Raw genomic sequence first — 16,015 nt, 5'->3', positions numbered from 1 at the left:
GTAGCCTTTCCCTTCTCCGGGGGAGGGGGGGTCTTCCCAACCCAGGGATCGAACCCAGGTCTCCTGCATTGCAGACGGATTCTTTACCAGATGAGCCAGAAGGGAAGCCTATTTGAGGTGATGATATGTTGATTAACTTGACTGGGAGAATCCTTTCACAATGTCCATGTATATCAAATAATGTACCCTTTAAACACATTAATATTTCAGTTTAATTTGTCAATTACACCTCAGTAAAGCTGGTGAAGAAGGGAATAAAGATCATGCATTAGAAGCAGAGCTAATTCGTTGTAAAGTCTGCCTGTCCTAACAAAGCATAAAAAGACTCTCAAAAGATAAGCTGAGTCACAAGTTAGTTAACTGCATGCCAGAACAAAATCCAACACTTTTTCAAGGAATATAATACAACGCAGCACATAAAACTCAACAACGTAAAATTCACCATATTTAGCACCCATTGGAGAAGGCAATGACACCCCATTCCAGTACTCTTGCCTGGTAAAATCCCATGGACAGAGGAGCCTGGTAGGCTGCAGTCCATGGAGTCTCGAAGAGTCGGACACAACTGAGAGACTTCACTTTCAATTTTCACTTTCATGCATTGGAGAAGGAAATGGCAACCCACTCCAGTGTTCTTGCCTGGAGCCTGGTGGGCTGCCGTCTACGAGGTCGCACAGAGTCGGACACAACTGAAGTGATTTAGCAGCAGCAGCAGCACCCTTTAGAAAATCACAGGACATGTAACAAAACACAAAAATCGGACACATACTTAGGAGAACAACCAAACAAGGAACAGACCCAGAAATGACAGAGATGATGGAATTAGTAGTTATAGACTTTAAAACCATTATTTTAAGTGTTAAGACTATAATCAAGGAAAATTTGGACAGATAAGGAGAAAAATAAAAGATATACAAAAGAGACCAAAATGGAACTTCTAAAGTTTAAATACACAGTATCCAAAATGAAACATACACGATGGGCTTAAGAACAGATGAGATACTACAGAAGAAAAGATCATTTGACCTTGATCATTTGAAGAAATTGCAATTATAAGCTACCCAAGATAAAACATTACAGGAAAAGACACTGAAAAAGAAGTGAGCAGAGTCATGGTGTGCTGTAGGACAATATCAAGCAATGTAACATATTCCAATTACAAACTGGAATCCCAGAAGAGGTGAAATTAAACAGAAAAAATATTTGAATAAATTGTGGTTTAAAGTTTTCCAAATTAGATGGAGACTGTAAAAGCTTATACTATAAATGCATAGAATCTCAATAAAGCCCAAGCAAAGAAATAAAACCACACCAAGGCTGATCTCAATCAGATTTGTTAATACCAATAATAAAAACAAAATCTTAAATATTGCTGAAGAAATTCAACTTCTAACCAAGATAGAATAATAAGGATTGGATTTACCCTTACTGAAATAAGGGTGACTCCCTTGGCACGGACTATTTAGATGGGAAACAAAAGCAAAATGATAAATGGAATTCTGTGAAAAATAAAAAATTCTGATCTACAAAAGATGTCATTAAGAAAAATGAAAAGGCAAGTCATATTTGCAAAACACATTATCCAGTAAAGGACTTATGTGTAGAATGTACAAGCAATTCTTAAAGCTCAATAAAAACAGCTTACTTTTTTTTTCATGGACAAAAGGTTTGACCAGACACTAAACCAATGAAGATATATGAATGGATAATAAGCAAATAAAATGACATGGCAGCAAAGAAGATACGTGAGTGGATAATAAGCGAATAAAATGATGTTCAACAATATTAGACCTCAGGGAAATACAAATTAAAACCACACGGAATAGAAGTGAGCGGTGGGGCCAGCTGACAGTAAAGGCGCTGAGCGGCTGTGTGCAGAGCAAGCTGGACTTGGATCTCAGCTAAAGGACAATATTCCAGTTACTGAACTTTCAGTAAACGGACCTTCTTCAAAAAAACATTTTTCCCTTGTGTGAAAAATGAACTTTTGCCTAGTCATTCTCTTGAATTACCAGGAACAAAATTTCCAGTTCAACCAAGATAAAATGAATTTTTCCACACCGAGTAACATCTGGGGTCTATTTGCTCCACTAAAATTGCACATGGAATTCAAAGCAATGCAGCAGGTTCTGCACCTTCCATTTCTTCCAAGCTCAAACCCTTCAGTGGATATTTGAGGAATAATGATGAGGCCATTGGATTTGAAGATATTTTAAATGACATGTCACAAAGGGAACTAATGGGAGAACTACACTTGATGATGGAATATAAACTTGATTTCCTGTGATACAGTGTGTGCTGTTCATGAGAACAGAGGAGCTGCATCTTACTTACAGTAGTTGTCTATTTACTATAATTTGATGTGCGCAATGTTAAAAGTACTGACACATGGGGGAAACCCCACATACACATACCCTAGAGTGGATAAAATTTTAATAACTGACAATACTAAGAGCTGTCAAAAAAGTAGAGCAACTGGAACTTACATTCATTGCTGTCGGGAATGCAAAATGGTGCAGTCACTCTGGAAAATAATTTGGTAGTATGTTTATATGTGTATATATATATCAAGTTAACTGTATACTTATCATAAGACCCAGAAATCCCACCTTAGATATTAACAGGAACAAAAGCATGTATCCACACAAAGACTTGTACACAAATGTTTATAGCTGCTATATTCATAGTGATAAAAATTTGAAAACAAGCCAATTCCATCAATGAATAAATAAATTGTAGTATATGGATGCAATGGACACTGCTCAACTATAAAAAGAAACAACTAGCAATACAGGCAACAACATGAGTGCTTGTCCCAGGTTTTATGCTAAGTGAAAGAAACCAAGTATGAGTGATTACTTGTGTGATTCCGTTTATAATCTGTAAATCCTCAAAACATGATTCCTTTGGTGGAGGCAAACGTCCAGGGATAGAAATCAGACCGGTAGTTGCTAAGGGCCAGAAGTAAGGGCTGATGCAAAGGGCATAACAAACCTTTTCAGTCGTTGGAAATGTTCTTTATCCTCTTCATGGTGTTGCTGCTGCTGCTCCTGCTAAGTCGCTTGAGTCGTGTCCGACTCTGTGCGACCCCATAGACGGTAGCCCACCAGGTTCTGCCATCTCTGGGATTGGTAGATGATGATATATAGTAAAACTGGTGAATTTTACTTTCTGTAAATTTTACCCCAGTGAATCAGATTTTTTGAATAGAATGCATGACAAACTTGTCGGCCACCACTGATTTTGATGGTGAAGGGAAGATAGTTTGCTGCACTAGAAACTGGCTCTCCTATGATCTGCTGAGAGAAAAGAATGTGAGACCTTCCTGCAGATTAGATGTGAGCCATGGGAGAGGAATTGATGCTTTTGAACTGTGGTGTTGGAGAAGACTCTTGAGAGTCCCTTGGACAGCAAGAAGATCAAACCAGTAAATCCTAAAGGAAATCAGTCCTGAATGTTCATTGGAAGGACTGTTGCTGAAGCTGAAGCTCCAATACTTTGACCACCTATTGAGAAGAACTAACTCATTGGAAAAGACCCAGATGCTGGGAAAGATTGAAGGCAGGAGGAGAAGGGGACGACAGAGGACGAGATCCAAATGGCATCACCGACTGGATGGATAGGAGTTTGAGCACGCTCCCGGAGTTGGCGATGGACAAGGAAACCTGGCGTGCTGCAGTCCATGGGGTCGCAAACATTCCGACACGACTGAGCGGCTGAACTGAATGGGGAGAGCGGCTGGAGGAGGGCACGGCGACTCATTCCAGTATTCTTGCCTGGAGAATCCCATGGACAGAGAAGCCTGGTGGGCTGCAGTCCAGTGGGTCGTAAAGAGTCAGACACGACTGAAGCGACTTGGCACGCACACGCAGAGGGCACCTCTATGCAGAGGGAAGACCTGCATAGAGCGATAATATTAATAAAAACCTGTCCAAGAGCGCCACCTGGAGGGGAGCTGAGACTTAGCAGCAAGAAGCTGAAGCCTAAGGCTACCTGTGGGCCTAGGGTAAGGGGCCCCTCCAGACCAAGGGTGAGACATGTAGGTGAGAGACCCCGGTAATGATGTGGGCTGCAGGTTAGGAAGAACTTTCAAGAGTTACTAGATGAAGAGTCAGCTTTCTACACATAGCAAGCCTGGGGAGATGTGTGCTAGGCCACCCAGTACTAGTTAGAATTTGATTTTTAAAAATTTTTATTAGTATTCTTTTTGGCTGTACCACAGGGCATGTGGCATGAGCAGGCATGGAGCCCGAGTCAGGGATGGAACCCCACCAGAGTTCCAGAGTTCCCTGACCAGGGATGGAAACTGAGCCCCTGGCCCTGGGAGTCTTAACCACTGGTCTGCCAGGGAGGTCCCAAGAGCTGATTTTTAGAGTAGAACGCTCCTCTCTCTCCCCTATTTCAACCCCGAAGGAAACAAAAGCAGCCCAGTGAGTGAGTAAGGAAGAGGATCTCAGGATGTGTGAGCAGAGGGAGAGGGGAAGCAACATTCATCCGCCACACAGAGTCGCTCCCACATACAGACCCACAGACTCACATGCACTTTTCCCCGCTGTGTGCTATCTACCCAAAATAGATCTGGAAGGTGCAGAAGAGATGCTTTTAACCTTAAATAAACTTTTTGTTTGTTTGTTTTTTGGCTTGTACTCTTTGTACATCTTTATTTATTTATTTATTTATTTATTTTTTATTGAAGGATAATTGCTTTACAGAATTTTGTTGTTTTCTGTCAAATCTCATCATAAATCAGCCAAAGGTATACATATATCCCCTCCCTTTTGAACTTCCCTCCCATCTCCCTCCCCATCCTACCCCTCTATGTTGATACAGAGCCCCTGTTTGAGTTTCCTTAGCCATACAGCAAATTCCCATTGGCTATCTATTTTACATATGATAGTGTAAGTTTCCATGTTATTCTTTCCATACATCTCGCTCTCTCCTCCCCTTTGTACATCTTTTATTGTGGTAAAATACACATAACATGCAATTTCTCATTTTAACCGTTTTAAAATGTAGGATTCAGCAGGACCGAATTGTTGCATACCCAATTGGGTATTGTTGTTTACCCATCTCCAGAACCCTTTCATCAAGCCCAACCGAAACCCCATGTCTGCTAAACAAGAACTCCCCATTACCCTCCCCCCACCCCTACCCCCTGCTTCTGTCCTCAGGAAGCACATTCTACCCTCCATCTCTGTGCATCTGACCACTCTGTGTGGCTCTCAAAACTGCGATTACTGAAATGAGACTTTTGTAACTTGAAGTGACCCTGGAAATTTTCCCAGTGCAGTGTCCAGAAAAGACATGGGCCTTCCCAGTATTCAATTCAAAGGGGTGATGATGAACCAGCCCCAGAGAACAAGTCCAAATGGGGATTGGCTGTTCTCTGATTTCTTTGACCACCAGGAAAGGAAACTCTGGTCTTCAGCATCTGGGACCCTGAAGGAAGCAGGCAGACACTGGCTCCTGCCTGCTGGGGTCGCTTATCCGGGTGGCTGGTCTTGATGGGGTTGGGGGTCGGGATGGCGGCCAGGAAGCCACCAGGGGGCACAGCAGGGAGGTTGATGAGCCCCAGAATCAGAGGGGCCTCAGGGGCCTAAGTCAGAAGCCTGTCTGGAGAGTCAAGTCCTGCTCCTTCAGGAGAGCCCTGCAGCCTGCTTTTTTCACTTAGCACATCTTGAAGGGTGTGCATGTCAAGACATGAAGACCCACCTCTGTCTTTAAATTGCTGCATGATGCAGAATTACCAGCACTTAGGTTTCCCAGGTGGCTCACATAGTAAAGAATCTGCTCGTAACGCAGGAGACCTGAGTTCAGCCCCTGGGTGAGGCAGATCCCCTGGAGAAGGGCATGGCTACCCACTCCAGAGAATCCCATGGACAGAGGAGCCTGGTGGGCTACAGTCCACCGGGTCACAAAGAGTCTGGCACGACTGAGCAAGCATCACTTTCACTTTCAGGTCACCGATTCCCAAGGTGGTGGACGTTATGGTTGATTATACTTTTCTGCTATTAGCTGTTACTTCAGTAAACATCTGTCTCTCTTCGTGGACTTGTGTTTCTCTAAAGTTGCTTAATTATTCAGTCACAGGCAGGTCATACTATCACGCATTACATCACTCATTACATGGGCGAGTGACAAGGTTAGAGTGTGACTTAGAAGGGTTGAAAAAGTCATACGAGAGAACTATCTTTTGGAAATGACCTTTTGAAATGGAACAGTTAGACCACCTCTAGAACTGTCATCAAGGGTGGCCCCGGCCACATTCGTTCAGTGGGTTGGACAACATGGAGCGGAAGATCTTGGGGAGGAAGAAAAGCAGCTTCTGTGCCGGACGATATGGTCACCCTTAGATTATAATAACGTGCATGTTGTTAATATAGCCATTGTTTTGTGTGTCTGTATTTTATTCCTCACTACTGTATAATTAGTTGACAATGCTATTTACTTAAAAAAATATATATATATCCAGGTGGTGCAGTGGTAAAGAATCCACCTTCCAATGGAGGGGATGTGGGTTTGATCTCTGGTTGGGGAACTAAGATCACACAGGCCACGGAGCAACTAAGCCTGTGCACCACGACCACTGAACCAGTGCCTCAACTCGAGAGCCCGTTAGCTGCAAACTACAGAGCTCGTGTACCACAACTAGAGAGAAGTCTGCGTGCCATAACAAAAGATCCCACATGCTGCAACTAAGACCCGATGTGGGCAAAAATAAAGTTTTCTTTTAAAAATAATGAGGCTGATCAAAACACAGTAAGAGGAATCTCAAGATGATTATCTGAGTTGATTGTGCTGTCCTGCATGTGGCCCCTCACCTGCCTGTGCACCCCTAAAACTTCTCTTTAAAAGCTCTTGCCCCCTGATCATCAATGGTGAGTTGGTTCTTCGGGACATGAGTCTACCTTCTTCCCAGGATTGCTGGCTTCCTCAAGAAAGCTATCTTTCCTTTTACCCAACACGTGTCTCTCAATATTGATTTCTTGAGCAACACACAGTTGAACCTGAGCTTGGTAACCAGATAGGAACCCTGCACCCCTTGCCAGGGCTGATTTTTTCTGAATGTTCATGAAACAGGAACCATAGGCACCCAAGAGCATTGCAGGGACATTCAGATCAGACAGTGATTGAGGAAATGCTGTGAAAATGGAAAAGCACTAGATAAGAATGAGTTTTAATAAAGACCTGAAAAGCTAAGCATAAATATGGATACAACATACAAAAGATGAGATAAAATCTGAAGTGAGACACTTGTCAAAAGTCCTGAGATTTTATTAATTTATGGCAGAAAGTGAAGAAGAACTAAAGAGCCTCTTGATGAAAGTGAAAGAGGAGAGTGAAAAAGTTGGCTTAAAGCTCAATGTTCATAAAACTAAGATCATGGCATCCAGTCATATCACTTCATGGCAAATAGATGGGGAAACAGTGGCTGACTTTATTTTTCTGGGCTCCAAAATCACTGCAGATGGTGATTACAGCAATGAAATTAAAAGACAATTAATCCTTGGAAGGAAAGTTATGACCAACCCAGACAGCATATTAAAAAGCAGAGACATTACTTTGCCAACAAAGGTCCATCTAGTCAAGGCTATGGTTTTTCAGGGGTCATGTATGGATGTGAGAGGTGGACTATAAAGAAAGCTGAGCACTGAAGAATTGATGCTTTTGAACTGTGGTGTTGGAGAAGACTCTTGCGAGTCCCTTGGACTGCAAGGAGATCCAACCAGTCCATTTTAAAGGAGATCAGTACTGGGTGTTCATTGGAAGGACTGATGTTGAAGCTGAAACTTCAATACTTTGGCCACCTGATGCGAAGAGCTGACTCATTTGAAAAGACCCTGATGCTGGGAAAGATTGAGGGCAGGAGGAGAAGGGGACGACAGAGAATGAGATGGTTAGACGGCATCATGGACTCAATGGACATGGGTTTGGGTGGACTCTGGGAGTTGGTGATGGACAGGGAGGCCTGGTGTATTGCAGTTCATGGGGTCGCAAAGAGTGGGACATGACTGAGCGGCTGAACTGAACTGATTGGGGAAAAAACCCTGGGTAGAACTATATGCACAAAATCTCAAAAGATCAGAAGCAATCCATGTCAACAGCATGGGCTCAGGAGTTTATCCATACTTCCCGTTTAAAACACATCATGTTTCCCTGTGACTATAAAAATAGCACATGGTCTTTGTAGAAAATCTGAGAAATAGCGGACAGCATAAAAAGGAAAATAAAAATCACCCATAATCCCATCACTCAGAGATCACTATTAACATTTTTGGTATATCTCTCCTATGCTTAAAAAAAACCCTGTACTTGTATTTTATCATGATTGATATCACACGAAACACAGTTTTGTGTCATGCCTTTTTCACTTAGCATTGTGTCAGGGACATTTCTCCAGGACATTACAGATGCTTTGTAGTGACTACGAAGGTCATGGTCACTTCTGGTTCAGCCCCACATGAGAACCGAGCTTTCGTAGCAGGCTGAGCACCATGCTGCCTGGATGGGGAAAATAAAGGAGAACCAGAAAAGCAGATGTGGGAGATCTGAGTCCATAACACCAACAGATTAGGAGCTGAGCTCCTGTGGGAAGGAGTTCTGGCTCTAAGCGGCTCTGTCTACACGTGGGAATCCCCCTGCTTCGCTGGAGGACCTGCTGGTGGATTTCATTCATCTGAGATCAGACCTGGCCAGCTTCAGTGGCACGAGGCTCTGACATGAAGGTCAGCCAAGATAGAAAGCGTTTCTGGGGGACCTCCCTGGCGGTCCAATGGTTAAGACTCCACCTTCTAATGCAAGGAATATGGGTTCGATGCCTGGTCAGAGAAATAAGATCTCATATGCTGCAGGGTGTGACCAAAGATGAAAAATAAACAAACAAATCTTGTTTAAAAAAAAAAAAGTCTTTCTGAGCTGACACTCATAGTCAATGGAAATCGTGGCTCCATTTGCTCCCTGGCACCTTTTCGGGAGCAAGGTTAGCAAGAGTCAGGGTCCCTGAGTAAGAACCTGCTCTGAGAGGCTTTGGGCCTTCAGCTCCATGGCTGACTGAGACTCTAAAAGCAAAACCAAACCACAAAAAAGAGAAATCACCCCTGGATAGTTGGCAAAGATAGCACTTTAAAGTCACCTGGGGTCTTCGCATGACATCCTAGGCATTGCTGGGGTGTCACGTTGGTGTGAAACCAGCAAAAAAGGAGAGAGAGGAGGAAAAGGGGTGGAGTAGGGGATGCCCCAAGTGTCATTCTATGAGGACCGGATTGTCAGGTGCAAAGTGCTCGTGGTTTTCTTTCTCTGGAGAGCGCTGGTTGTTACATCATGGGGTAAGCGATGACAAAATAGTTAAGCTCTGAATCGATCAGCTTTCTGTACTTCCTGTAAATTTCCCGCAGTGTCCTGTCCTCTTCATTCGTCTCATATCTGTTTGTGTAAATTCTCACCTGTGCCAACAGAGAAACACATCTGCACACACGCACCCTGTGACTACATCACCCAGGCCCCGAAGACAATCCAAATGAGGTACCCGTACAATTGTTGGCAGAATCAGGAAAAGCCCAAACCCAACTATTAATGCTGAGGATGATTACTACTAATTATTAATCCTAAACTCCAGATTCTCTTGGAAATTAGCAATTTCACAGAAGGGACAGACTTGTGAGATATCCAACCCCCATGCCCTGCCTCATCCCTGACCTTCATCCCAGGAGTGGACACCTGCCTCTGAGAAGCCCCTGTGTCCCTGCCCTCAGTGGAACCCACCCCAGGGTGCTCTTACCTTGAGTGTACGCAGGGCACATTGCCCTTCCTGCCGGCTCTTTAGGATCCGCTCCACAAACTTAACATCCAGGAAAGCCCAGATTTTGAAATAAAACAACTTCCTGCAGGATAAGATGAGGAGGTGCAGCTCTTCATCCAGAGACTCATGGCTGTTGTTGAATTCAAAAGTTAGTTTCTGGAAAAGAACCAATGGGGCAGACGATGTGAACAGAGATACTGGGACTTAGCTGGATCATTTCATAGCACTTTCATGATCCAGCACTGGCCTGGTGGCCGTGGTGGTTTAAGTGTTTTATTTATTTATTGGATGTGCCACGTGGCACACAGGAGCCTAGTTTCCCTGATCAGGACCAGGGCTGGAACCCATGCTTCCTGCAGTGGAAGCGGAGTCTCAACCACTGGCCCACTGGGCAAGTCCCCTCCAGTGCCTTAGATAAGGGACACTGGACACGCAGTTGTCAGAGGAAGGGATTTGGGAATGCAAGTGATCTCATCCAAGTTTCCAAAACTTTGAGTTTTGAGGCAATGTACCTAGATTCTGGAGACCAAGATGGTGTTCCTGGCCTTGCAGTGGACCGGCCAGGTGATTATGGGCAACACCAAAAGGTAGTATGATGTAGCCTGCCCACTTCAGGGCTGTGTGAGCGTAAATGACCTCTTCACACTTTGTCATCCCTCACTGTAAGTATTGGTGTTTCTTAATTTATAAGTTTATTAATGAACTTATTAATTTATCATTTATTTGTTATATAATTATAAATTTATTAAGTGGTATAAATTAATTAATTTACTAGATTGCACTGGGTCTTAGTTGTGGCACGCAAACTCTTAGTTGCATCATATGGGATCTAGTTTCCTGACCATGGATCAAAGCTGGGTCTCCTTGCATTGGGAGTGTAGAGGCTTAGCCACAGGACCACCAGGAAAGTCCCAGTAGTGGTATATATACCCCTGTATATTCATGCTCACAACCTTGTGTGAGGTCCTTGTTACTCAGTCGCTCAGTTGTGTCTGACTCTTTGTGATCCCCTGGACTGTAGCCCGCCAGGCTCCTCTGTCCATGGGATTCTCCAGACAAGAATACCAGAGTGGGTTGTCATGCCCTTCTGCAGGGGATCTTCCCAACCCAGAAATCGAACCTGCATCTCCTCCATTGGCAGTCATGGATTCTTTACCGCTGAGCCACTTGAGAAGACTGTGAGGTCCTCAGTAGGGGACAAAATGATGCTGATTTAATAGATGGGGAGCTGCCAGATTAGAGAATAGCCCACACCTCTGAGCTCTTCGGTAACTTGGGTCAAGTCTGGTTTTTTGTCTGGTTTGGAGTTGCTCTGTGTCCCATGTGCTGCTGTGTCAGGTGGATGAGTGGAAGGGGCTGCCCATCTGCTGGTCACCGGTGGAGGCACCTGCATGCTCAGGCCTCAGAGTTCTGAGCCAGGGATATAGGCACTTTCCTTGGTGGAGAGTCAACCAAGAGTGGGTTTCATGTACAAGAAGCAAGCAGTAGCTTTTGTCCTCTGCTGTGGTCTTGGGGACCAGGAGAGGCGTAGTTTGGTGACCTTTCTCAGAATCTCAACTTAAGGCTTCCCTGGTGGCTCAGATGGTAAAGAATCTGCTTGCAAAGAAGGAGACGCGGGTTTGATCCCTAGGTTGGAAATATCCCCTGGAGAAGGAAATGGCAACCCACTCTAGTATTCTTGCCTGGAGAATCCCATGGACAGAGGATCCTGGGAGGCTACAGTCCATGGGGTCGTAAAAGAGTTGGGCATGGCTGAGCATCTAACACTTTCACCTTTTGAGAGCAGGCAGGAGGAACCAGGGGGCAGCCACTCCTCCCAGGCCTCCCGGCCCTCGGGTCGTACCTACCTGCAGAGTGTGCCGAAAGGTGGGCAGGAGATCCGTCAGGGTGGGTCTCATGGACCAGTCGGGGTCGCTGAAATAGCAGCTTCTCAGACTGATGCTCCTAATGGGGATCTCCTGTAAGAGGATCCGGGCCAAGCGCTCGTACTTCATGACCCGCTCAAAGAAGAAGTTGACCCTCAGGCTGGTGGCGTGCCTGGCCAGCTTGGCCCAAGACATGCCCCAGATGACCTGCCCGTGGGGGTCATGAACGTGGCACTTGATGTTCATGGTCCGGAGGGTGCCAGTGTTGTGGTCGCACAGGTTCTCCAGCAGCTCGTCAGAAATGCAGTTGTAGTTGAGAGTCAGGAACACCAGGTTGCGGAACGTGGCCATGGTCTTGTTGAACTGGGGACTGCTGTAGATGGCGAGGTGGTGGCTGAAATAGTCCTCGATGTTGAGCTCCGTCACCGTGCTCTCGCTCCGTAAGTAGCTCAGGGCGTTGAGGATGTGGCAGCCTTGTTCCGTGGTGAGCCTGGCCCCCTTCAGGCTGAGATAGTTCAGGTGTTTGCCCATCTTCTTCAAGAAGAAGCTCAAGCTTTTCATGAATGAGCTCCTGATGCTGTTCCTCCAGACCATGCGGTCCAACTCGAGATGCTGGATGGAGAGAGATTTCAGACGGTTGTTACTCTTGCCCAGACATGAGAGGAGGCCTCGCATGGTGACCTGGAACTTCTTGGTCAGGACAGCGTTGTAAGGATTCAGGAATTTGATCTCCAGGTGCTCCAGGTAATGACCAAATTTCTTAACATACCAAAGGGCTGACTCGAATTCAGACGCATGTACCCTGGAAGGTCTCCCGCTGAACGTGATGGTCCTGTATCGCCAGAGGTCAGCCGAATACATCGTCTGGTTCCACTTCCTGCAGACAAGGGCCGCTCTGGACCTGTCCCTGTCTCCCAGCCACCAGAAGACACGACGCAGGCACACATCGGGCAGGGTGGCCCAGCAGCTCTGGTCTTGAGGCTGGATCAGTTGGTCTTCTTCGTCCATCGGGGAACCAGTATGTCCACTGCAGCTGCGTGGTGGGCAGGGCTTCCAAAAATGAGGAAAGAAAAGCAATCACTTGTTTTCTGTGGGAATAAAAAGGAAGACCATTACCTGCCAAACACATATTAAACCTAATGCAATGAACTTGCTCTGCAGCCCCATGTGTCAGTACTGGGCTGGTGCATGGGGGACAAAGATAAATACACCATACGGTGTACACCCACAAGGATTCACAACCCAGCAGGGGTCTAGCGGGGACACAGACCAGGACTGTTACAACACTGTGGGAGACAAGAAAAGGCTCAGGTATATTCGTGGTGCCTCTGCCTCTGCTCAGTTGCTTAGTCGTGTCCGACTCTTTGCGACCCCATGGACTGTAGCCCACCAGGCTCCTCTGTCCATGGGCTTCTCCAGGCAAGAATACTGGGGTGGGTTGCCACTTCCTCCTCCAGGGGATCTTCCTGACCCAGGAATCGAATCCACGCCTCTTGCATCTCCTGCATTGGCAGAAAGATTCTTCACCCACTGAGTCATCTGGGAAGCCCATTCATGGTGCAGGGTAGCACAAACAAAGCATGATGAATTCTTTCTGGGTAAGAAGTAGTAGAGAGGGCTGCTTGGAGGAGGTGGCATCTGAGCTGAGGTTTGCAGGGTGGATATGTGTGTGCAAAGCAGATAGGTTGGTGGTGGAGGATCTGGTATACTCCAGGAAGAGGGAACAAGATGGGTGAAGTCACAGGATGTGAGCATATGTGATGTGTTCATATTCAGGGAATTAACAGTTTTTTGAAGCTTAATTTGTGACAGGCAAGGAGTGATGAACCTGGATTTGGGGCAGTGGGAAGTGCTGGCTCAAGGGCATCATTCAAGATGCTCTGAATGATGTGATAAAGGCTGTGTCCTAGAGGAATTCTGACATCTTCTCTGGATGAATCACTGTGTTGAGCGACACTGCTGATGGCTGTGTCTCTATTCGGGGCTTCCCAGGTGATGCCAGTGGTAAAGAACTCGCCTGCCAATGCAGGAGACAGAAGAGACATGGGTTCGATCCCTGGGTCAGGAAGATCCCCTGGAGGAGAGCATGGCAGCCCACTCCAGTATCTTTGCCTGGGAAATCCCATGGACAGAGGAGCCTGGTGGGCTACAGTCCATGGGGTTGCAAAGAGTTGGACACGACTGAAGCGACTAGCCGTGTACACACGTGTCTCTATTCAAAAGGCACAGCTGCAGAACAAAGGTGGAGAACCTCGCTGACATCAGGGCAGGTCTAAGGATCACATGCCCAGTAGTGCTGTGGACAGTCTTGAGGTAAAGAAAGAATACTCTGGGGGAGTGGAGGAAGGATGGTCTAGAGCAGAGTCCAGGCTTGAAGCCTGGAACTAGGGCAGCATGATAGTGGGAATCAGGGTGAATTGTGAGTTTTTTAGTGGACATGATTTGGCAATTGGTGAACAGAGAAATGGAAGGACTGGAAAGTCTCTGACTTGATTGAATTGCAGGTGGTACCCCAGTCAAGCTAGGGAGTCCCAGGGAAGAACTGGGCTAAGGCCCTACCAGATACACTGAGCTCTCGGTCAGACTTTTCATAGTCATCTGCTGTAATCTTCATGGCTTTGCTTTCAAAGTTTCCCATGCTTGAAAACTACCCTCCTTTTCTCTACCTCTCCCCAGCCCTCCATTTTTAAGGTTTAAGCCCTGCTGCTGTTGCTGCTAAGCTGCTTCAGTCGTGTCCGACTCTGTGCGACCCCATAGATGGCAGCCCACCAGGCTCTGCCATCCCTGGGATTCTCCAGGCAAGAACACTGGAGTGGGTTGCCATTTCCTTCTCCAATGCATGAAAGTGAAAAGTGAAAGTGAAGTCGCTCAGTTGTGTCCAACTCTTAGCGACCCCGTGGACTGTAGCCCACCAGGCTCCTCCGTCCATGGGATTCTCCAGGCAAGAGTACTGGAGTGGGTTGCCATTGCCTTTTCAAGGTTTAAGCCCTATGGCTCCACAAAGCTTTTATTGACTTTTTTATTCATTGTAGCTCAGAGCTGGAAGAGACCTGAGAATTGAATTTTTTTTTTTTAACAGATGGAAACTAGACACAGAGAGGTGAAGGATCTTGCCTGTGGTCACACAGTAGGTTAGTAATAGGACCCAGGTTAGACCTCGGCTTTCTTACTTTCTCTTGTACTTTTTTCCTGCCTCTACTTTTCAGGCCTTGGATGCAGAGGGACAAGTTAATCATAATTTTCAGTTCAGGACAGACATTTGTCTGTGCAAGAACTCTCTTTGATTTTATGACTCTGTGTGACCCCCATAGACTATAGCCCACCAAGCTCCTCTGTCCATGGGATTTTCCAGGCAAGAATACTGGAGCCATTTCCTCTCCAGGGGATCTTCCTCACCTAGGGATTGAACCTGGGTCTCCTGCATTGCAGGCGTATTCTTTACTGTCTGCACCTGGGTCTCCTGCATTGCAGGCGTATTCTTTACTGTCTGCACCACGAGGGAGCCCATTTATTCCCTTTAACTCTATGTCCCACTTCGCCGTTCCCCACCAGAGGCAACTATTCCGGTGTGCTTTATGTGCTTCGTTTTGTTTGTGTGTGTGCTTGCCAAGTGTGTGTTCCACGTCTGTAAGCACCACTCACGTTGCCCTGTGTACGTCTCACGCTGCATCTGTCATCTGAGTAGACCCTCTGGTGGATAGTCTCCTATTCATTCTCCCCAGGAGGGGCTCCCGGGGCTCTTCCAGCTCTCCCCAACACCACAGTGGTGATGAGCATCCTCAAATGAGATCCTGTAGGTTTCCTCCATGCCTTTATCCTCACTACCCCATCATCACCTACTGAACAATTTGGTCCCTTCCTCCAGCTGGCCCTCCCATCTCCCACCCAGATAGGCCTCTGCATGGAAACTGGTAGCAGCCTATCCCCACCCAGGATACAGGGCTCTGGTGGGTTCAGCCCGCCCCCTTCTCTTTCCCCTTTCAGTGTCGAAGCCTTTCTCTTCTATGAAACCCACACACTCTTTGGGATGAGGAACAGCCTCATTCTTTTTTGAGGAAGTATTTTAACTAATGAAGAAAAAAGAGTGTGTCTTTCTTCACATATAAAACTGTCCGGGGCTAGGGGACCCCACAGCACTTAGCATAGAGCAAGGAACCTATAACCCAGGGATTGAACCTAGGTTTCCTGCATCGCAGGCAGATTCTTTACCATCCGAGCCATCAGGGAAGTCTAAGAATACTGGAGTGGGTAGCCTATCCCTTCTCCAGTGGATCTTCCCAACCCAGGAATTGAACTGGGGTCTCCTGTATTGGAGGCGATTCTTTATCAGCTGAGCTACCAGGAAAGCCCT

At 46.2% G+C, this 16,015-nt stretch overlaps 1 protein-coding gene and 1 pseudogene across 1 annotated transcript; one reads left to right on the top strand and one right to left on the bottom strand.

The window, feature by feature from the left end:
• Positions 1–1,726: 1,726 nt before the first annotated feature.
• LOC129650849 (proteasome maturation protein-like) lies at positions 1,727–4,595 on the top strand (annotated as a pseudogene).
• A 4,719-nt stretch (positions 4,596–9,314) lies between these two features.
• On the bottom strand, positions 9,315–12,672 carry FBXO39 (F-box protein 39). The gene is made up of 3 exons (XM_055580088.1): positions 11,647–12,672; positions 9,779–9,955; positions 9,315–9,443 (listed from the first exon to the last, which is right to left on the bottom strand). The coding sequence occupies exons 1-3, from the start codon at positions 12,670–12,672 to the stop codon at positions 9,315–9,317; spliced, it is 1,332 nt and encodes a 443-aa protein (XP_055436063.1).
• Positions 12,673–16,015: the final 3,343 nt, after the last annotated feature.

Source organism: Bubalus kerabau, chromosome 4 (genome assembly GCF_029407905.1).
Source record: "Bubalus kerabau isolate K-KA32 ecotype Philippines breed swamp buffalo chromosome 4, PCC_UOA_SB_1v2, whole genome shotgun sequence".
NCBI classification, from domain to species: Eukaryota; Metazoa; Chordata; class Mammalia; order Artiodactyla; family Bovidae; genus Bubalus; species Bubalus kerabau.
Note: the sequence above shows the minus strand (reverse complement) of the source record. Positions and strands in the feature narration are given on the sequence as shown.

What these genes read in the sequence shown, in the direction of transcription:
- FBXO39 (XM_055580088.1), bottom strand. Translation starts at nt 12,672, where the DNA reads ATGGACGAAGAAGACCAACTGATCCAGCCTCAAGACCAGAGCTGCTGG. An exon ending in CCTTTCGGCACACTCTGCAG is followed by an intron (nt 9,956 to 11,646) that starts GTAGGTACGACC and finishes GTTCTTTTCCAG; the next exon opens with AAACTAACTTTTGAATTCAA. An exon ending in GTGCCCTGCGTACACTCAAG is followed by an intron (nt 9,444 to 9,778) that starts GTAAGAGCACCC and finishes CTGTTGGCACAG; the next exon opens with GTGAGAATTTACACAAACAG.